The sequence below is a fragment of the Triticum urartu genome, chromosome 3 (assembly GCF_003073215.2).
Source record: "Triticum urartu cultivar G1812 chromosome 3, Tu2.1, whole genome shotgun sequence".
NCBI classification, from domain to species: Eukaryota; Viridiplantae; Streptophyta; class Magnoliopsida; order Poales; family Poaceae; genus Triticum; species Triticum urartu.
In genome coordinates, this window is record NC_053024.1 from 509,173,380 (window position 1) to 509,196,597 (window position 23,218).

The window sequence follows — 23,218 nt, forward strand, 5'->3', positions numbered from 1 at the left end:
AAACTCTTTTTCATGGCAATTGGTGTCTCATTTATATCCATATAAAAGTTGTAGTACACATCAACATGACAAAACTAAAATACCGTCAAAACATTAGCATTTGCACGAAGAAACATCAAACATAAAAAAAATACTCCCTCCGTTCATTTTTATAAGTCATTTCAGACAATTTAAAATGAACTATTTTATACATTGTCTGAAATGTCTTCGAGGTCTTATAAAAATGAACAGAGGGAGTACAATCAAGACCGAAGAATTCTCTGAACTTCCCACCTACGCTCGTCATCAGCCTCCGGCACCACCATAGCAGCTATCAAAGAAAAAAATGACGGATCACCTCCTTATCCGAGCTCGACGCGGCTCCATCGTTGGTATGTAGTTTTGTAGACCTTCAAGGTGGCTCACCAAAGGCGAAGCCATTGTTGTTGAACGAATCAAACCGGGGCAACACCTCGAACACGCCATCGAACTCCAGATCTAGCACCCCTGCACACTAAGACGTCGAAGGATGAAACCATACTTGCCAGTCACAAACCACGAACCCAACACACGATCCACCATCTTCCAATGTTGTTGAAGCAGATCACAATCTACATCCGCTAGTGGACTACCTCCCAGGCTCCGTGTCGACACTGGAGCAAACGGCGGAGCCCGAGAACACAAATCCACCATGAGGATGTCGCCGCTGCCACGTCATTCTTGCTTGAACAATTTCAAATTCATCCCGAATCATAGTATTGATCGTCTCGTTGGGGAAAGATCTAAAGCTTCTTTATTTGAGCGTCACCATCGCCATCGTGAAGCCAAGATGATAAACAACCCAAAGGGCCTAAAACCTAAAGCTACACGATCCACATGTATGGATCCGGTGACCCCCCCCCCCCCCCCCCCCACCCTTAACAACCGACGACCAACCTCGGTCGTCGGCAGAGGGTTGCCACCAGAGGACGGCTATTGAAGGACCTGGCGGCAGGTCACCCTTTATTTCTAGGGGAAGAACGAAAAGCAATGCAATGGGAGAAATGGTCCGAGAAAGGGGACTTTAGTGGGCCAAGGTTATCATAAATCCCACGTGACAGAGGTCCAAACTAATGCGAATCTCCTCCCAATTTGTGGGACGAACACATAGACGCGGCCGCAGACGCTTGGATTGTAGAAAACATCCATGACATCTGGACATTTAATGGTGATTTGAGGGATGGCCTCAAAAACGCCCTTAAAGCATCTCTAGCAGATCCCATACATCTTCGTCCTCTAAAACAATCTTAGAGAACAATGTAAAACGTTTTTACGAGATGGTATGTGTGTTTCTACGGAATGACATGTGTGTCGGCAGAACAGATCCCGCATAAAATTGTTTCATGTCCCTACAAAATAGTATAAAGCCCCTACAAGCAAGATTGCAATTAGATCCTTCCAGCTGGGACGGAGGTGTCGCAGCGCGAGAAGTAGCGAGCGCAGTGGAGCAGGACGAGGAGCGTCCGGGCGGATGCGAGGAGCAGGCAGCGGCAGTAGCTAACTAGCTCGCGTAGCTCACGCCTCGAGCAGCGGCAGCTTGGGTCCTGTGGTGACCGGTGTCGAGGCATTCCGGCGAGGTCGTGCTTGGGGAAGACCATGACGGGAGCTAAAATTGCTCCAAATCCCCCTCGCACCAACCACCGTTTCTTACTTTTCAGGCCCTGCAAAAATTGCTCCAAATCCCCCTAGATATTATAGAAGAAACGGCCCGAAATACACATGCTCTAGACAATTTTGCGGGATCTATTCGGGACAAAAAAGGTTCCCATCCCGTAAACCGGCGGTTATTATGCTCTTACAATGTTAAGATGCTAGGGAGGTCGCATCATTTAGACGAACCCTCTGTTTGCAACCCTTACATAAATACTTGGTGAAAATATATCAAATTATCATATTTCTTATAACCGAATGAAAATCTATCAATACCTATAAATGGTCTCTCAAAATAATACTCTGTGTCCAAGAAAATACTGCTATAAGATCGTTTATAAATCACTAATCACTAATATCTAAACGTCTTATATTTCTTTATAGAGGTAGTACCTATTAAATAGAAGGAACGAAGAAAACTGGATAAATCACTACGCAGTAGTATATCACTAGGCACTAGAACAGGTAATGCCATAACATTTCCGGCTCCCAGATAGAGTAACCATGCTGAAAGTTGAAAAATAAACAAAAAAAAGAAGATCAACAATCTTCAGCTGGCATGACTCCACTTCACAAAAGGATCAGCACACCACATCTATATGTACTAGTATCAAGTAGTATTAACTAAAGACAGACGCAATGACACAGAACCATCCTTCAAAATGAGGCAACAAGTTGAGATTAACACAGATGGCAATACGCGGCAGGGTAACTCTTGTGATCTAGTGCTTCTTGTTCTTCGGGATCTTCGACAGGACCTTCTCTTCAAAGATGGCATAATACTTCTTCAATTCGATCATGGCCTTCTCACCAAAAGCATCCACCTTGTCATCGTACTTCTCATACAGAACTGGCACAGTGTACAGCACCACAAAGACTGCACTCAGGAAAAAAAAAGGTGTCCATTAATAACTTGCATCGATATTTAGTGAGTGGTGAAGAAAATAGGCTTGCAGCACAGGTGATCATTACCTATATATGACAGTGTCAAAAAGTTGCAGTAGCTCCCAAGAACAGAAAGAAGCCAGAGCCCTCCAATCACCTGGGAATACAAAGAACAGTCGCATGTTCATGAGCAGGATCAAGAAAGCACCAACCATTAATCATTTCCAAATTGAAGAGATAACCAACATACAATGAGGAATTTCTTCAGATCACGACCATGACCAGTCTCTCTCAAGGTAAAGAAGCCCCGGTTGATCTCATGCCGCAGTGATAGTGCAATGTTTACAGTCATGTCCTCCGGGATTTTCACCTCAGGGATGTTCGGGGGAGACCTAAAATATCATAAATACCAAAGATTATGAGAAGTTCTAAGCAATTAGCAAATTCAAATGGCTATGGTGTCTGCAGGCACCACAATCAGCAGCAGCAGGTCAAGTATAAGTTGGATCAATTTCATATAGGAGGAGAATCTCACTTGTGGATGAAAATGCAGACATTGGAATAGAGGAAGAGGGTTGCCAGGGAGAGGATGAGGCAGTGGCCCACCAAGGTGAGCAGATGGTACTCCATGACCTCGAACAGCAGCCAGATGGCAGTAGCGCCAGCAAGCACCCCTCCGGAGACCTTCTTGTTCCTCCATAGAACAAGATCAGCAGCTGCAAGCAAAAAAATAATTGCAAGCGTTCACATCAGGCCAAAACACCAGAATAAACATCTAGGCGGTTAAGCAATCCAGATCTGTTCTACTGCCCCCAGATCGTCTGGAGCATATTAGGGGTTTAGAGTGACGACAAACTGCGCCGCCGTTTAACCGTCGCCATTACCCAAATTCAACACCCAAACCTTCAGTTTACTGCTTATGAACAAACTCTAAACCCTCCAATCAAGCTCTAGAACAGGCTGATAGCTGAGAAATCACATAACCGAGGGTCCTATCGCTTCTCTCATCTTATCCTAAAGCTAGTTAGGACTCCGTACCAAGCAATAAAGCAGCAACAGTTCCCACTAAACAAGCGAGACGAAACGCGATCAGATCGCAACGGATCTAACACCAAACAATAATCAATTCCCAATCTGGAGCACAGGGCTCGGGAGCTTACGCTTGCCGCCGCCGAGGACGGCGTGGACGGGCTTCTCGCGGCCGAAGAGGCGGTAGATCTTGGCCTTGACGCCCGCCGCCGACCCCTTCTTCTCGTCGTCCGAGTCCGAGGACGACGACGACGAGTCCCCACCGTGGAACTTGTCGGAGATCTTGTCCATCATGGACTCCGCCACCGGCTCCTCCTTGTGCTCCGCCATGCTCCCTAGTCCCCCCACGCTCTCCTCCCGAGCTTTTCTTCTGGTTGGTTTTCCTTTTCTTTCTTTTCCCCCTTGGCTGCGCGGTCACGCAAAGATCTCCGGGGTGCGCGTAGCCGGGCGGCGACCCTTTATACGGCGCGCGACGCGATCGGGGCCGTCCGTCTGGACGCCGCACGGAGGGCGAGGATGCGAGCAAAAGCGGTTTGGAACTGGTAGGCTCCGTCCACGCCGTAGGTGACGCGCCCCTCGACTTGGGTCCGGTTTTACCCCCTCGCTTGATGGCCAATTAAGACCGCGGGTGGGGGCCTGGGCCCCGGTGACAGCGGGACGAGGGGTGCGTGTGCGGGTGGGCGGAAGATGGGTTGTCCTTGGGAGTTAAGTTTGAAGACGCGGACGGGGAGGCGTCGTCATCGCGGGCACGTCCTTGCCGGCCCCACGAGGGAGGACAGCCGGAGGAGATCGCGAGGGTGCGTTGAGCGGAGCTGTGACACGTGGTGCGGGGCCGACATCCGTCGGCGCGAAGGTAGTCTTGTCGTCTCGGGCAGAAGCTTCTTGAGCAACGACGCGGCCAAGGAAGTCGAATGGGACGACTTGGAGGAGCACATAACTTGGTGGCTAAGGTTTTTTCATAAAAAAAACACGGATTCATGGATTATTGTTTTTTGACCGCCCATACGGTCAGGTGCGTGAAACAATTTTCATAGCCACTGAATCATCAACCAACAGCCATGATCACGCTGCCACATGCTCTTCTACTTTCTCCCACGCGCACGACCCCTCCCTCCCCCCCCCTCCCCCCCGACCTAGTCCTAACAGCCAACTCCCCCCCCCCCTTCCCAGGGTGGGCGGACGCCGCCACACACCGCCTCGTTACCCCGCCCTTCCCTTGACCTCTTAGACCACTGTTTTGTCCGATATCTCTAGTGGCCATCCCTCTAAGCCCCTCTTCTTGATTTGCAGCAACTTTGGTGACGAACCCGCACCACCGCACCATCAAGTTTTAAACTCGCTCCCGTCGGCTATAGCTTGCTTCCGCTTGTCCACGTCTTGGACTCACCGGGGTCAACGCTTGTTGTTGTCGCTCGGACTCGCGCAAAGCAAAATTTCTGCCACGTCGAATTTTCCCATGTACTGATGTTTAGCAAATGCATTTTTTAAGCCTTGAGGTATCCATTCGCTAAAAAAGAGTTGCCTGGTTAACTAATACAGAACCAGACACCATCACAGTACGCCCTCAAGACAAGGCACTCGGTTGACCTGACTATCCACATGATCGGCACACACACTACCACAAGGAGGAATGTCGTCGAGGATGTCTGTAAAGCGTCATTGTCATCATTGCCCCAGGATAAGAGATTCCGACTTCACTGCGGGCAACCACCCAAGAACTCTCTGATCGAGCGAACCACATAAATCTTACTGGCCTATGCCAAACAATCAACCCCAACATGCCGAGGGCTAGGCAGCTCTGACTTGATGACAAGTTACGCGGGAGAAAAGGAGCACACCCAGCACCAACGGGGTCCCAGTTACTCATCACACGACATCGTTGTTGCTGTGTTTCCCGACATCTTGCAACTCCCATTTCACCCTTAGGAGTTAGGAACATGTCAAATAACCAGCGGCAAAGGCAAAGCCGCGCCCCTGCTCATCTTGCTACGGCCATCATCGTCACACAAGGCGCCTACCAACCACGATGTCATGCACATCCAATACCAAGGAAGCGCAAAAGGGATTAAGATCTCCAGGACGATGTCACAGAGAGATAAAAACAACACAGAAACGATGTCGTCGCCCGATCCTGCAGCAGAATCTTCACCCAAGAGTTCGCCCACCCCAATGAGGATAACGACGCCCATGAGCGTCGCCGCCGTCGGTGGCTTTCACTCATAGCAACACAAGCGCCACCACTAGCCCGTACACACCTTGACGCAGAGGCAATGCCACCAACCTCATCATCAACAAGCCAATGAGCCGGATCCGACAGGAAAACCAGCCAAATTGGGCGCTCATCCACCACAACGTGGCATGTCAAGGAGCAAACATCTCGAGCGCAAGTGACCCGATGCATCTCCCGAGCACGAGGTGCCACCCCACCCCAATCCGTCAAACGGGGCTGGTGGATCGAAGTCAGGGCAGCCCAGCACACCACCAGGCGTGTCAGGGCCTACCCGTTGGAGGAGTGACGCAAGGAGAGGATCAAGTCACCAACATTAGGATGCCGACACATAATCGATGTAGATGATCGAGCCTCACTCCACCCGAGATGCTCACACAACATGAGGAGAACGCCTTGTCGCCGCCTGCCACGCGGGCTTATTTCGCTGGCATCATCTGAGGATGGCAAGGGGAGGAGGGGAGCACGAGAGTTGAGGGCTTCGGCGGCTAGGGTCCGCCGTGGAACGATGCAGATGCGGGGAAGAGTGGTTTTAGTAAACTACGATGTCTCTATGCTAAGACTAAGCTTCATGTTTCGTGGATTGTTCTTTCTAGAAGTACAATCTTATTTCATTTCTCCGTTGAAGCGTCAAATTTTCTTAGATATTTGTTTGTGAAAATAACTAACTAAATTATGCAGGGAAGTGCTTCGGTTATACATGGAGTATTTTGGTTCTTGAAAATACTATTTCGACCAACTCAATCAGTGTGTACCTCAAAAATGATGCTTCTCCTTTTAAAGTAACTAGAGCAATGCCCGTGCGTTGCAACGGGGATATAAATATTCTAATACATTAAATTATGATTTACCTGTCAATAATAATGCGATTATGTAAATAAATGTTCATCAAATTTTGACCATGAATTACCTTATATTTTGATTAGAAATTTGATAAGTAAATTAAAATGGAATTGGTTCAGAAGGTAAGTAAATTAAGACGATTGATTATCATATACATGGAAGGTTGGACGAAGGAGCGGTGGGAAGAAAGGTGAAATGGGAACCTTACGTTCTTTTTAAGTAGTAGAGATAAATAAAAGTTCATAAAATTTTGACCATGAATTCCCTTATATTTTGATTAGAAATTTAGTAAGTAAATTAAAGTGGAATTGGTTTAGAAAGGGCGGTGGGAAGAAAGGTGAAATGGGAACTTTACGTTTTTTTTAAAATAGTAGAGATAGAAATTACTTGTAATTGTGGTTTGCGCTCCATTATCAATATGCTAATTGAATTATTGGTCAAAATTTAATCAAAATACGCCTCATACCACATTGAAGTGTGCGTTTCCTTATAATCATGACAATATTGCCGATCAAACCTCACTACAATACGGCAGTCATTTTTTCATTCATTTCTATATAAACATCTAGATGAGAGAAATTTCAGTCTGACGTTGGCCACTTTGCCATGACCCAGTGAGTTACAAATGAGGCCAAGAATAACACCTTTGTATAACCATAGGAACATAGTAGAACGCTAGTTTATTTTTGTTATGAACCGAGCAGCTTCATTGATCAATAGTATGAGCAATATCCAAAAACATTTTTTAGACATAAGAAGCACAAGGGAGACGAGCAGGGCATGCTTGCGCCAACATGTGTTGTGCATGAGAAAAACACATATTAGCACCGGGAAAATGCACACCAATGTAAAAAGTGTACACTTTAGCCTTGTTAACAAAAAGTGTACACTAACATGGAAGCACAAACACACCATAACATCAAATATATACTAATGCAAGAAGTGGACTCACCAACATGAGAACTACACTTGTGCGTCAAACGAAATCACCGAAACCTATTAACGGGAGTTTCAATTTCCGATATATCTAGACGACACAATGATAAAAACCGTTGGCAAATTTAAACGATCGGTTTATATATACACAAAATCTGCGCAATTCCTAAAACAAATATAGAAAATTACGAAAACGCAGGTGCCAAGTCAGGTTTCTTCTTAAACGATTTTTTCTATTTTTTTTATAACTACCATTTTAGTAATTTTTTAGCGCAACATGTTTTTAGAAATATAATTGGGTTTTTGTTCTGATTTATATTTTGCATGTGGGCCTTAGCTTTGAAGATGGGCTGCGCCATGCCTTAATGGGCCAGAGCTCGTCCATTGTGGTTTTTGGAGCTTGAGAAGTGTTGCTTTCAGGGAGAGCATACGACGTGCTTTGCCTCCAACTGGCGCGCGCACCTGCACCCCACGACTTTCAGGGAGCTTGAGAAGTGTTGCTTTCAAGAAGGTTTCTAAAACCGGGCCGGCCTCTTATCGTGCCGGAAACTGTTCAAGAAAAAAATGGAGCGAGAGATCGAACCTGCACCCCACGCTAGTAAGTGCTCGTCCCTAGCAAGACGACCTGACGACCTACACTGTCCAATTACAAAGGTTATAAGAGGGATCAACGATGACCAGTGTACTGTAGAACTGGTCTTTTTCCCATGTTTCTTTTTCTTTTATATTCCTGTTATTTGTTTTTTCCTTTTTCCTTTATTTTATTTTTTCAAGTTTATTTATCATTTTCAAAAAAATATTAGCACTTTAAAAAATTCGTTCAAAATTTCAGAAAATTGACATTTTTTCAACTTTTATTCATAAATCAAAACATATTCACATTTTAATAAAATTCTACAGGAATTTTATAAAAAAGTTCTTATATTTTAGATATTGTTTAGAATGTCAAAAAAGAAACATTTTTCTAGAAAGCACGAATAAATTTTCTAAAATCAACATTTTCAATTTTAGAACATTTTTTTTCAAAGATGAACAAAAATAGGTATTTTAAACATTGTTTAGAAAGAAGAACAAAAAATTAAAACAACAAAAAATGAATTTCGCTCAACTTTTTTTATCTTGTAAACAAAAATTAGAGAATGTGGAATTTTTAAAATTTTCAATAATTTTTGGAAGTGCGAACATTACTGGAAATTCTCTGAATATATTGGAATTTCTTTACAAATTTTGGAAAAAACAGAACATTTTTTCAAAATTGTGAACAAAATTTTGGAAAGTGAACATTTCTTTTACATTTTTGAACAAATTTTGTAGATATGAACATTTTTTTTAAATCATGAAAATTTTGAAACTGCAAACATTTTGTGAAGTTTATGAACAAATTGTGAAAATGAGAACATATTTTGAAATTCCAAACATTTTTTTTTCAAGTTTGAAAAGAAATGGACTTGAAAAAGAAAAAAAGGAAAGGGGAAACGAAAATTTTACAAAGAAACAAAAAAATAGAAAAGAAAACAGAAAAGAAAAAGAAAGACCAATAAAGAAGTAAAATAGAAAAAACTGGTTCTAGAACTTTCTAGAAGGTTCCCCGAACCTGTATAAACCCAGCTGGAACCTTCAAGAAGGTTTCTAAAACCGGGAGCGATTGGCTGTTAAAATGGGCCGGCCCAGATCGGATTGCTAGCGACGTAGCGTCGACAGTTCTACGAAACAAGCGGCAAATAGGGAATTCCTTGCTTTCGCAATTCGCACAAAGAAGAAATTGTTGCTGCACAGAAACACCTTCTGCGAGCAGAACATACAAAAAGACACTTCCACACAAGATCAAGCTTCTGACGCATGTTTCTCTACATTATTGATTCTAAAGTATCTTTAAAATACTAGAGCAAGTCATCAATTTACAAAAAGGCAAGAACTAAAATTTGGCAATCTTCTTTTTCTCCAATACGCCTGGGTGTGTATCATTGCATTGATAGGTAGGTGAAATACAAAGTTAGAGGTCCGCCGGCTCGTACATTAGGAGGCATGCCGGGAGCACTCGAGAGCGGAGGAGAGGGGTTGCTCAGCCCCACTACAGTAAGGTTTACAGCGCTGTTAAAATTTGGCAATCTAGCTCTCGGACTTGAATCCTGCTTCCCCATCAGAGGGAAAGAGCCTCTAAGGAGAAACCGATCCAAACTAAGCAACAGAGAACAATGAAACCACACAAACTTAAGCGGAAGCTAAGGTGAGCTCTGAAACTACATGAACTTTACCAAGTAGAACAAGCAAGGGAATGGAATAAAAGAAACCAGATTACTCACAGGTAAAGGCTACAAGGCTTCCAGTAGCCTCCGGAGGCTGCAAATCTGCACCGGAGAAGAGTGGAGAGTGGTCGCACAACCAGAGCAACCGAACATAGTGAGTCGGAAACTGATAACGATCCAGTAGTAAAGCAAAGAGTGGAAGCTGGGATGTGAGAATATGCTACTGGGATGTGCGGATGCTCAGCGGACAGTTCGGAGACAGCTTTGATGCTCTGAATATGCTTTCGTAAGAATTACAACTTAGAAAAGTAGACTTGTAAAAACAGCATCAAAGTCGTTGTAGTATAGTGGTAAGTATTCCCGCCTGTCACGCGGGTGACCCGGGTTCGATCCCCGGCAACGGCGTTTTTTTACATTTTTTCCCCATTCGGGACTTCATTTCCCTTCCAAGCACAGGATGGATGGAAGACTGCCAGTACTACATAATTTGGTGAAAAGTTGTGCTCTCAATCCAGATTTTGTATATTAAAAAAAGGAAAAATGGTTTAATGAACATACTATCAATATGATGGTCCTATTTATGAAAAATTAACGTTCATACACTCTTACGCGTGCGCCCACACATACACCATCATTACAACTTAGCATGGAAGTGTAAATAATTTTAATCATAATAGCTTAACGAAAGAAAAATGGTTTGATGAACATACTGATGTGTAAATATTTGCGAAAGGTCGAATGTAATATTAGATAAACCAACCCTTACAAGGATTTCTTACAAGAACAAAGAAATTACAAACAAGTTATTGAAGAAACCAAAGCCGTATTCCTTTTGCATTTATCGGCGGCGCAACGTGAGCAATGCATGTTGTCGTCTCCGGGCCTCCGTATCAGCGAAGCAATCTTGTTGAAACCCAAAAGCTTGAAGAAGCAACAACATGGAGACACCGAGAACCACGATTTGAACATATCTCCCTCCTAGAGAAGCTAACACCGAGGGGAAGGGGGTAGAAGATAATCCCAACTACGACCATAGAGAGGAGGGGGACACAATCCTCACAAGTTCCTTGACGGAGCCGCATCAAACTATCCTTCATCAAACGAAAAAGGATTTAAAGAACAAAATCACATTGCAACGTCTTCCAATTCGTAGGACGTCGCCAGTGACATAGAAGAAATTATGAAAAAAGAGGCTCATTAGTTGGCCCTGACTGAAGATACACACACCTACTTTCGGCGACGAACAAAACTTTTATCATATTTTAATTAAAATATTAATTCTGTTATTGGGAGGGTCATTACTCACATCGAATGGAAAACAAATCATACTTTTTCACCTTACTAATTAAAATAAGGTGATAAGTTTTTATATTATGTGATAGTTAGTAAGGTGAAAAAGTATCATATGCCTACAATTTTTTATGTTAGGTGATAATTAGTAAGGTGAAAAAGTATCATCTCTCATGAATGATTTGTATCATATCAAATTTATAATTTCCGCTAACATATGACTACAATTTTTTCTATCATGGAACATGAATACCAAGGACCGATGTCAGCTATTCGCCATGGAGGGAGTATTATCTGATAAAGTCATATACATTTAATATATTAAAAGATATAATTTATTCTTGTTGAATTATGTAATTGTAACATGGCGACACTTGAAAGACCTTTGTGTAATCGTTGTCACATTTTGAACCATGTTTTGTATCTATAGATCTACTTTCTTTTAGGGAGTATCTAGTTCTGTTTTGGGCAACAGAGATACTTCCCTCTTCCTCCTTTATCTTCCTTCTCATTTTGACATCTCTTTTTATTGGTTGTAGGTGGTCTGCCTCTTTGCTGCTGGCCATGTATTGCGTCCTAAGTCAATCATACCGAAGATTTCTCCGGGGCATAAGCGTATTTTTTGACTTAAGGTTTGTACAACGGTGCTGCCTTAAGAGTGCCACATAAGATGTCCGCCGAGGTGGAGGAAAGAGAAATCAGACAAAAATACTTGTCATCTTTTAATTAAGAGATGATTTCTTAGAGATAATATTAAAAGGTAACTATTGTACATCTATTGTTTTCTCTAGATTACATGGCATGATTAAGATAAGACCATCTTATTAGCCACTATACATGCCCTTATAAGTCTATCTATAAATACAATATGCTCCCTAATTTTTAAGGCCTCACAGCCAATTAAGGTCTTCAATCTGGAATTGGGCAACCCGATTTTGACCGGATCAACAATTTATTAAGGAGCTCTCTCATTCAAAATTTTTAGTTCACTATGCTTCTTAATTTTTACGGCCTCATAATCAATTAAGGTCTTCTGGGTCAACAGATTTTGACTGGGTCAGTCATTTCTCAAGGAGCTCTCTCATTCAATTTTATAATACATTATGCTCCCTAATTTTCAAGCTCTCCCATTAATTTGAACTATTCAATTTTAGATTTGGTTTATGATTTTGACCAGGTCAACGGTTTTTTGAATCAATAGGCGGCAATCAGCCTATAAAAACATACCAATCCCACACATCCTCTCACTACCTAGAAAAGGAAATGTCAACCTACGATATTCTAGCTTAAATATAATATATGCAGACATGGATGCAGAAAGCAGATAACACATAATCACAACATGAAAAGGACCACCGAAACACCACATTATAATAAAAAGAAAACCCAAATGATAAGTTTTTTTTGAGGCAACCCAAATGATAAGTGCCACACATATGGCACGAAGTAACATGGCCCAAATGCCTCCATTACCATCCATTTTCCCACAACATATGACATCAGCAGTTTTTTTTTGTTTTTCAGACATAAAAATGTTTGATCTCCTAAGCAAAAAATCTGATTAAACATTCGTTTTCATCATTAAATCCGTCTCAACGAGATCTTCACAACTAGATCCCATATTAATATGTTTCGACGACTTTTTTTAGGCCAAAAGTTGTCATGATGTTTACACTGAAGTTGCCATAATATTTACACTAAAATTGTCATGATACGTTTCATATATTTTTTCTTCTAGATTTTAAAGCTAACATTGTATTTCAATTATTTTTTACCATGAATTTTATTAGTTGACCATGGCAATTTATAGTAATTAACCACGACAAATTTACTTCATGGATCATGGCAATTTTTAGTAATTCATCATGGCAAATTTAGTTTATAGAGCATCACAATTTTAGTATTTTCACCATGGTAATTTTTTTGTATGAACCATGGCAAGTCTAGTACGTGTATCATGGAAATTTAAGTAATTCACCATGGTAATTTTAGTTTATGGTTCATGCCAAATTTGAGTCAGTGACCATGCGTTTTTAAAGTAATTGATGACATATTTCCTTTTAATTATGAACCATGGCAAATATTAGTAATTCATCATGACAAGTTTAGTTTCTTAATTCCCTTTTTTTATAACATGTAAAAAAAATTAAATGTAAAAAAGAAAAGTAGTTGAAACATATCAGGTAACTTCAGTGTAAATGTCATAGCAATTTATGTGCAATAGACATGACAACTTTTAATAAAAAAAGTCATCGGAACATATCAATATGAGATCTAGTTTCGTAGATCTCGTCGCGACGGATTTAACGGTGAAAATGGTTTTTTAATTGGATTTTTAATTTAAGAGATAAAATAATTTAAAAACTGAAAATCAAAAAGATTCCCGTAGACATCATCAGTTTCATTATTTTTGCATGCATGCAGTGACATGGCACACAATGGTGACGAGGCGTTTGGCTCAAGTTGCTTCGTGCCTCACGTGTGATACTTATCGGGGTCCAATGAAAAACAGACTCGATCATGTCCCACACTCGTCGTACCAAATACTTACTAAGTTCCAAAATATAAGGTGTATTTGTTTTTTGAAAACTCAAATTCTCTTTAGCTTCGACCAAGTTCAGAGCTAAAAATATCAACATCCATAATACTAAATAAGTAAATTTGAAAATTCATTTCAAGATGAATCTAATGCTACCAAATTGATATTATCGATATTGATATATGCTACCTCTTGAGCACCGCGTTGGTTTCCCCGAAGAGGAAGGGATGATGCAGCAAAGTAGCGTAAGTATTTCCCTCAGTTTTTGAGAACCAAGGTATCAATCCAGTAGGAGGCTACGCGCGAGTCCCTCGCACCTGCACAAAATAAATAAATCCTCGCAACCAACGCAAATAGGGGTTGTCAATCCCAATAGGGTCACTTACGAGAGTGAGATCTGATAGATATGTTAAGATAATATTTTTGGTATTTTTATGATAAAGATGCAAAATAAAATAAAGGCAAAGTAAATAGCAAAGGAAATAACTAAGTAGTAGGAGATCAATATGATAAAGATAGACCCGGGGGCCATAGGTTTCACTAGTGGCTTCTCTCGAGAGCATAAGTATTCTACGGTGGGTGAACAAATTACTGTTGAGCAATTGACAGAATTGAGCATAGTTATAAGAATATCTAGGTATGATCATGTATATAGGCATCACGTCCGAGACAAGTAGACCGACTCCTGCCTACATCTACTACTATTACTCCACTCATCGACCGCTATCCAGCATGCATCTAGAGTATTAAGTTAAAAATAGAGTAACACCTTAAGCAAGATGACATGATGTAGAGGGATAGACTCATGCAATATGAAGAAAACCCCATCTTGTTATCCTCGATGGCAACAATACAAGACGTGCCTTGCTGCCCTTACTGGCACCGGGAAAGGACACCGCAAGATTGAACCCAAAACTAAGCACTTCTCCCATTGCAAGAAAGGTCAATCTAGTAGGCCAAACCAAACTGATAATTCGAAGAGACTTGCAAAGATAACCAATCATACATAAAAGAATTCAAAGAAGATTCAAATATTATTCATAGATAGACTTAATCATAAACCCATAATTCATCGGTCTCAACAAACATACCGCAAAAAGAATATTACATCGAATAGATCTTCACAAGAGAGGGGGAGAACATTGTATTGAGATCCAAAAAGAGAGAAGAAGCCATCTAGCTACTAACTATGGACCCGTAGGTCTGAGGTAAACTACTCACACTTCATCGGAGAGGCTATGGTATTGATGTAGAAGCCCTCCGTGATCGATGCCCCCTCCGATGGAGCTTCGGAATAGGCCCCAAGATGGGATCTCGTGGATACAGAAAGTTACGGCGGTGAAATTAGGGTTTTGGCTCCGTATCTGACCGTTTGGGGGTACGTAGGTATATATAGGAGGAAGGAGTACATCGGTGGAGCAATAGGGGGCCCACGAGGGTGGAGGGCGCGCTTGGTGGGGGTAGGCGCGCCCCCTACCTCGTGCCCTCCTGTTTTCTTTCTTGACGTAGGGTCCAAGTCTCCCGGATAATAATCTTCCTAAAAATCACATTCCCGAAGGTTTCATTCCGTTTGGACTCCGTTTGATATTCCTTTTCTTCGAAACCCTAAAACAGGCAAAAAACAGCAATTTTGGGTTGGGCCTCCGGTTAATAGGTTAGTTCCAAAAATAATATAAAAGTGGATAATAAAGCCCAATAATGTCCAAAACAGTAGATAATATATCATGAAGCAATCAAGAATTATAGATACGTTGGAGACGTATCAAGCATCCCCAAGCTTAATTCCTGCTCGTCCTCGAGTAGGTAAATGATAAAAACAGATTTTTTGATGCGGAGTGCTACTTGGCATAATTTTAATGTAATTCTTCTTAATTGTGGTATGAATATTCAGATCCGAAAGATTCAAGACAAAAGTTCATATTGACATAAAAATAATAATACTTAAAGCATACTAACAAAGTAATTATGTCTTCTCAAAATAACATGGCTAAAGAAAGTTATCCCTACAAAATCATATAGTCTGGCTATACTCTATCTTCACCACACAAAACATTTAAATTATGCACAACCGATGACTAGCCAAGTAATTGTTTCATACTTTTGACATTCTCAAAACTTTTTTGTTTTTCACGCAATACATGAGCGTGAGCCATGGATATAGCACTATAGGTGGAATAGAATGGTGGTTGTGGAGAAGACAAAAAAGGGAATATAGTCTCACATCAATTGGGTGTATCAACGGGCTATGGAGATGCCCATCAATAGATATCAATGTGAGTGAGTAGGGATTGCCATGCAACGGATGCACTAGAGCTATAAGTATATGAAAGCTCAAAAAGAAACTAAGTGGGTGTGCATCCAACTTGCTTGCTCATGAAGACCTAGGGCAATTTGAGGAAGCCCATCATTGGAATATACAAGCCAAGTTCTATAATGAAAGATTCCCACTAGTATATGAAAGTGATAACATGAGAGACTCTCTACTATGAAGATCATGGTGCTACTTTGTACTATGAAGATCATGGTGCTACTTTGAAACACAAGTGTGATAAAAGGATAGTAACATTGTCCCTTTCTCTTTTTCTCTCATTTTTGGGCCTTTTCTCCTTTTTATGGCCTCTTTTCTTTCTCCCTTTTTTTTATTTGGGCTTCTTTGGCCTCTTTTATTTATTTTTCATCCAGAGTCTCATCCCAACTTGTGGGAGAATCATAGTCTCCATCATCCTTTCCTCACTGGGACAATGCTCTAATAATGATGATCATCACACTTTTATTTTTCTTACAACTCAACAATTACAACTCGATACTTAGAACAAAATATGACTCTATGTGAATGCCTCTGGCGGTGTATCGGGATATGCAATGACTTATGATTGACATGTATGAAAGAATTATGAATGGTGGCTTTGCCACAAATACGATGTCAACTACATGATCATGCTAAGCAATATGACAATGATGGAGTGTGTCATAATAAACGGAACGGTGGAAAGTTGCATGGCAATATATCTCGGAATGGCTATGGAAAAACCATAATGGGTAGGTATGGTGGCTGTTTTGAGGAAGGTATATGGTGGGTGTATGATACCGGCGAAAGGTGCGCGGTATTAGAGAGGCTAGCAAAGGTGGAAGGGTGAGAGTGCGTATAATCCATGGACTCAACATTAGTCATAAAGAACTCATATACTTATTGCAAAAATCTACAAGTTATCAAAGCAAAGTATTACGCGCATGCTCCTAGGGGGATAGATTGGTAGGAAAAAACCATTGCTCGTCCCCGACCGCCACTCATAAGGAAGACAATCAATAAATAAATCATGCTCCGACTTCATCACATAACGGTTCACCATATGTGCATACTACAGGAATCACAAGCTTCAACACAAGTATTTCTCAAATTCACAACTACTCAACTAGCATGACTTTAATATCACCATCTCTATATCTAAAAACAATTATCAAGTATCAAACTTATCATAGTATTCAACACACTCATAAGAAAGTTTTATTATTAATCTTGTATACCAAGCATATTAAGATTTTAAGCAAATTACCATGATATTTAAGACTCTCAAAATAATCTAAGTGAAGCATGAGAGATCAATAGTTTCTATAAAACAAATCCACCACCGTGCTCTAAAAGATATAAGTGAAGTACTAGAGCAAAATTATATAGCTCAAAAGATATAAGCGAAGCACATAGAGTATTCTACCAAATTCCAAATCATGTATGGCTCTCTCAAAAGGTGTGTACAGCAAGGATGATTGTGGTAAACTAACAAGCAAAGACTCAAATCATACAAGACGCTCCAAGCAAAACACATATCATGTGGTAAATAAAAATATAGCTCCAAGTAAAGTTACCGATAGAAGTAGACTAAAGAGGGGATGCCTTCCGGGGCATCCCCAAGCTTTGGCTTTTAGGTGTCCTTAGATTATCTTCGGGGTGCCATGGGCGTCCCCAAGCTTAGGCTCTTGCCACTCCTTGTTCTTGAAAACTTCACAACACAAAACTTAAAGTAGAAAACCTCGTGAGCTCCGTTAGCGAAAGAAAATAAAAGATCACTTCAAGGTACTGTAATGAACTCATTATTTATTTATATTGGTGTTATAACTATTGTATTCCAACTTATCTATGGTTTATAAACTATTTTACTAGCCATAGATTCATCAAAATAAGCAAACAACACACGAAAAACAGAATCTGTCAAAAACAGAATAGTCTGTAGTAATCTGTAGCTAGCGCAAGATCTGAAACACCAAAAATTATAAAATAAATTTATGGACTTGAGGAATTTATCTATTAATCATCTGCAAAAATAATTAACTAAATATCACTCTCCAAATAAAAATGACAGCAGTTCTCGTGAGCGCTAAAGTTTCTATTTTTTACAGCAAGTTCAACAAGATTTTCCCCAAGTCTTCCCAATGGTTTTACTTGGCACAAACACTAATTAAACACAAAAAACACAATCAAAACAGAGGCTAGATAAATTATTTATTACTAAACAGGAGCAAAAAGCAAGGAATAAAAATAAAATTGGGTTGCCTCCCAACAAGCGCTATCGTTTAACGCCCCTAGCTAGGCATAACAAGCAAGAATAGATCTAAGTATTGCCATCTTTGGTAGGCAATCCATAAGTGGCTCTCATAATAGATTCATAAGGTAATTTAATCTTCTTTCTAGGAAAGTGTTCCATGACTTTCCTTAATGGAAATTGGAATCTAATATTTCCTTCCTTCATATCAATAATTGCACCAATCGTTCTAAGGAAAGGTCTACCAAGAATAATAGGACATCAAGGATTACAATCTATGTCAAGAACAATAAAATCTACAGGCACATAATTCCTATTTTCAACAATAAGAACATCATTAATTCTTCCCATAGGTTTCTTAATAGTGGAATCCGCAAGGTGCAAGTTTAGAGAGCAATCATCAAAATCACAGAAACCTAACAAATCACACAAAGTCTTTGGAATCATGGAAACACTAGCACCCAAATCACATAAAGCATAGCATTCATGATCTTTAATTTTAATTTTAATAGTTGGTTCCCACTCATCATAAAGTTTTCTAGGGATAGAAACTTCCAATTCAAGTTTTTCTTCATAAGATTGCATCAAGGCATCAACGATATGTTTAGTAAACGCTTTATTTTGACTATAAGCATGAGGAGAATTTAGCACGGATTGCAACAAGGAAATAAAATCAATCAAAGAGCAATTTTTATAGTTAAATTCCTTGAAATCCATAATAGTGGGTTTAGCAACATCTATGGTTTTAATTTCTTCAATCTCACTTTTATCAAATTTAGCATCAAGATCAAGAAATTCCGAATTCTTGGAACGCCTTCCAGGTAAAGGTGGATCATATTCAGTCTCATCATTATCAAGATTCATATTGCAAAACAAAGATTTAATAGGGGACACATCAATTACTTTTAGATCTTCATCTTTATTTTCATAGGAACTAGAAGACCACACTCTTATAAAGGCATCTTTCTTTGCACGCATCCTAGCGGTTCTTTCTTTGCACTCATCAATGAAAATTCTCATGGATTTTAGAGACTCATTGATATCATGCTTAGGTGGAATAGATCTAAGTTTCAAAGAATTAACATCAAGAGCAATTCTATCAACGTTCCTAGCCAAATCATCAATCTTAAGCAATTTTTCTTCAATCATAGCGTTAAAATTCTTTTGCGAAGTAATAAATTCTTTAATATTAGATTCAAAATCAGAGGGCATCTTATTATAATTTCCATAAGAATTGTTGTAGGAGTTACCATAATTATTAGAGGGATTACTAGGGTAAGGCCTAGGATTGAAATTTCCTCTATACGCGTTGTTACCAAAATTGTTCCTACCAACAAAATTCACATCCATAAATTCATTATTATTCTCAATCAAAGTAGACAAGGGCATATCATTAGGATCAGAAGAAACACTCTTATTAGCAAATAATTTCATAAGTTTATCCATCTTTCCACTCAAAACATTAATTTCTTCTATCGCATGCACCTTTTTATTAGTAGATCTTTCAGTATGCCATTAAGAATAATTAACCATAACATTATCTAGGAGTTTAGTAGCTTCTCCTAAAGTGATTTCCATAAAAGTGCCTCCCGCGGCCGAATCTAAAAGATTTCCAGAAGCAAAATTCAATCCGGCATAAAAGTTTTGTATAATCATCCACAAATTTAAACCATGAGTAGGGCAATTACGTATCATTAATTTCATTCTCTCCCAAGCTTGTGCAACATGTTCATGATCAAGTTGCTTAAAATTCATAATATCGTTTCTAAGAGAGATGATCTTAGTAGGAGGAAAATACTTAGAGATAAAAGCATCTTTGCACTTGTTCCATGAATCAATACTATTTTTAAAGACGAAAACCAAACTTTAGCACGATCTCTAAGCAAAAAAGGAAATAGCTTCAATTTAACAATATCATTATCCACATCTTTCTTCTTTTGCATGTCACACAAATTAATGAAGCTATTTAGATGGGTAGCGACATCTTCACTAGGAAGGCCGGAGAACGGATCTTTCATGACAAGATTCAGCAAAGCAGCATTAATTTCACAAGATTCAGCACCGGTAAGAGGAGCAATCGGAGTGCTAATAAAATCATTGTTGTTGGTATTGGTGAAGTCACACAATTTAGTATTATCTTGAGCCATCGTGACAAGCAAGCAAACTAACACACAAGCAAACAAAAAGCAAGCGGGCAAAAAGAGGCAAATAGAGAGGGAGGATAAAGAGAGAGAGGGCGAATAAAACGGCAAGGGTGAAGTGGGGGGAGAGGAAAACGAGAGGCAAATGGCAAATAATGTAATGCATGATATAAGGGTATGTGATGGGTACTTGGTATGTTGACTTTTTCGTAGACCTCCCCGGCAACGGCGCCAGAAATCCTTCTTGCTACCTCTTGAGCATTGCGTTGATTTTCCCCAAAGAGGAAGGGATGATGCAGCTGATGGGGAACGTTGCAGAAAACAAAAATTTTCCTATGGTTTCACCAAGATCCATCTAGGAGTTCATCTAGAAACGAGTGATTGGATTGCATCTACATAACTTTGTAGATCACGCGCGGAAGCGTTCAAAGAACGGGGATGAGGAAGGAGTACTCGACGTGATCCAAATCACCGGAGATCCTAGCGCCGAACGGACGGCACCTCCGCGTTCAACACACGTACGGTCAGCGTAACGTCTCCTTCTTCTTGATCCAGCAAGGGGGAAGGAGAGGTTGAGGAAGATGGCTCCAACATCAGCACGACGGCGGTGGTGGTGGTGGAGCTGCAGTACTCCGGCAGGGCTTCGCCAAGCACTATGGAGGAGGAGGATGTGTTGGAGAGGGAGAGGGAGGCACCAAAGGCGTGGGTTGAGAGGCCCTCCTTCCCCCACTATATATAGGGAGTCCAAGGGGGGTGGGCGGCCCTAGGAGATCCAATCTCCTAGGGGGGTGCGGCCAAGGGAGGAATCCCTCCTTCCCAAGGCACCTAGGAGGTGCCTTCCCCTTTTGGGACTCTTCCCTTCCTTGAACCCTAGGCGCATGGGCCTCTTGGGACTGGTGCCCTTGGCCCATATAGGCCAAGGCGCACCCCCTATAGCCCATGTGCCCCCCGGGGCAGGTGGCCCCACCCGGTGGACCCCCGGGACCCTTCCGGTGGTCCCGGTACAATACCGGTGACCCCGAAACTTGTCCCGATGCCCGAAATAGCACTTCCTATATATAATTCTTTACCTCCGGACCATTCCGGAACTCCTCGTGACGTCCGGGATATCATTCGGGACTCCGAACAACATTCGGGTTACTGCATATACATATCCCTACAACCTTAGCGTCACCGAACCTTAAGTGTGTAGACCGTACGGGTTCGGGAGACATGTAGACATGACCGAGACGACTCTCCGGTCAATAACCAACATCGGGATCTGGATACCCATGTTGGCTCCCACATGCTCCTCGATGATCTCATCGGATGAACCACGATTTCGAGGATTCAAGCAACCCCGTATACAATTCCCTTTGTCAATCGGTATGTTACTTGCCCGAGATTCGATCGTCGGTATCCCAATACCTCGTTCAATCTCGTTACCGGCAAGTCACTTTACTCGTACCGTAATGCATGATCCCGTGACCAGACACTTGGTCACTTTGAGCTCATTGTGATGATGCATTACCGAGTGGGCCCAGTGATACCTCTCCGTCATACGGAGTGAAAAATCCCAGTCTTGATCCGTGTCAACCCAACAGACACTTTCGGAGATACCCGTAGTATACCTTTATAGTCACCCAGTTACGTTGTGACGTTTGGTACACCCAAAGCACACCTACGGTATCCGGGAGTTACACGATCTCATGGTCTAAGGAAAGGATACTTGACATTGGAGAACTCTAGCAAACGAACTATACGATCTTGTGCTATGTTTAGGATTGGGTCTTGTCCATCACATCATTCTCCTAATGATGTGATCTCGTTATCAATGACATCCAATGTCCATAGTCAGGAAACCACGACTATCTGTTGATCAACGAGCTAGTCAACTAGAGGCTTACTAGGGACATGTTGGTGTCTATTATTCACACATGTATTACGATTTCCGGATAACACAATTATAGCATGAATAAAGACAATTATCATGAACAAGGAAATATAATAATAATGCTTTTATTATTGCCTCTAGGGCATATTTCCAACAGTCTCCCACTTGCACCAGAGTCAATAATCTAGTTACATTGTGATGAATCGAACACCCATGGAATTCTGGTGTTGATCATGTTTTGCTCTAGGGAGAGGTTTAGTCAACGGATCTTCTACATTCAGGTCCGTGTGTACTTTACAAATATCCATGTCTCCATCTTGAACATTTTCACGAATGGAGTTGAAGCGACGCTTGATGTGCCTTGTCTTCTTGTGAAACCTGGGCTCCTTGGCAAGAGCAATAGCTCCAGTGTTGTCACAGAAGAGCTTGATTGGCCCCGACGCATTGGGTATGACTCCTAGGTCGGTGATGAACTCCTTCACCCAAATTGCTTCATGTGCTGCCTCCGAGGCTGCCATGTACTCCGCTTCACATGTAGATCCCGCCACGACGCTCTGCTTGCAACTGCACCAGCTTACTGCCCCACCATTCAAAATATACACGTATCCGGTTTGTGACTTAGAGTCATCCAGATCTGTGTCAAAGCTGGCGTCGACGTAACCCTTTACGACGAGCTCTTCGTCACCTCCATAAACGAGAAACATTTCCTTAGTCCTTTTCAGGTACTTCAGGATATTCTTGACCGCTGTCCAGTGTTCCTTGTCGGGATTACTTTGGTACCTACCTACCAAACTTACGGCAAGGTTTACATCAGGTCTGGTACACAGCATGGCATACATAATAGAACCTATGGCTGAGGCATAGGGGATGGCACTCATCTCTTCTATATCTTCTGCCGTGGTCGGACATTGAGCTGAGCTCAATTTCACACCTTGCAACACAGGCAAGAACCCCTTCTTAGACTGATCCATATTGAACTTCTTCAATATCTTGTCAAGGTATG

General features: G+C 41.3%; 1 protein-coding gene and 1 non-coding gene across 2 annotated transcripts; one reads left to right on the forward strand and one right to left on the reverse strand.

Moving 5' to 3' along the window:
• Positions 1-2,088: 2,088 nt before the first annotated feature.
• Positions 2,089-4,022, reverse strand: LOC125544663 (reticulon-like protein B1). The gene is made up of 5 exons (XM_048708410.1): positions 3,714-4,022; positions 3,089-3,269; positions 2,804-2,945; positions 2,641-2,710; positions 2,089-2,545 (listed from the first exon to the last, which is right to left on the reverse strand). Exons 1-5 carry the CDS (start codon positions 3,910-3,912, stop codon positions 2,391-2,393), a joined length of 747 nt encoding a protein of 248 aa, XP_048564367.1. The 5' UTR covers positions 3,913-4,022; the 3' UTR covers positions 2,089-2,390.
• Positions 4,023-10,167: 6,145 nt separating this feature from the next.
• Positions 10,168-10,239, forward strand: TRNAD-GUC. Its single transcript has one exon. It is a non-coding gene; the product is annotated as a tRNA-Asp (tRNA).
• The last annotated feature ends 12,979 nt before the right edge of the window (positions 10,240-23,218 follow it).

What these genes read in the sequence shown, in the direction of transcription:
- LOC125544663 (XM_048708410.1), bottom strand. Translation starts at nt 3,912, where the DNA reads ATGGCGGAGCACAAGGAGGAGCCGGTGGCGGAGTCCATGATGGACAAG. An exon ending in ATCTGAAGAAATTCCTCATT is followed by an intron (nt 2,711 to 2,803) that starts GTATGTTGGTTA and finishes TTGTATTCCCAG; the next exon opens with GTGATTGGAGGGCTCTGGCT. An exon ending in TTTGACACTGTCATATATAG is followed by an intron (nt 2,546 to 2,640) that starts GTAATGATCACC and finishes TCCTGAGTGCAG; the next exon opens with TCTTTGTGGTGCTGTACACT.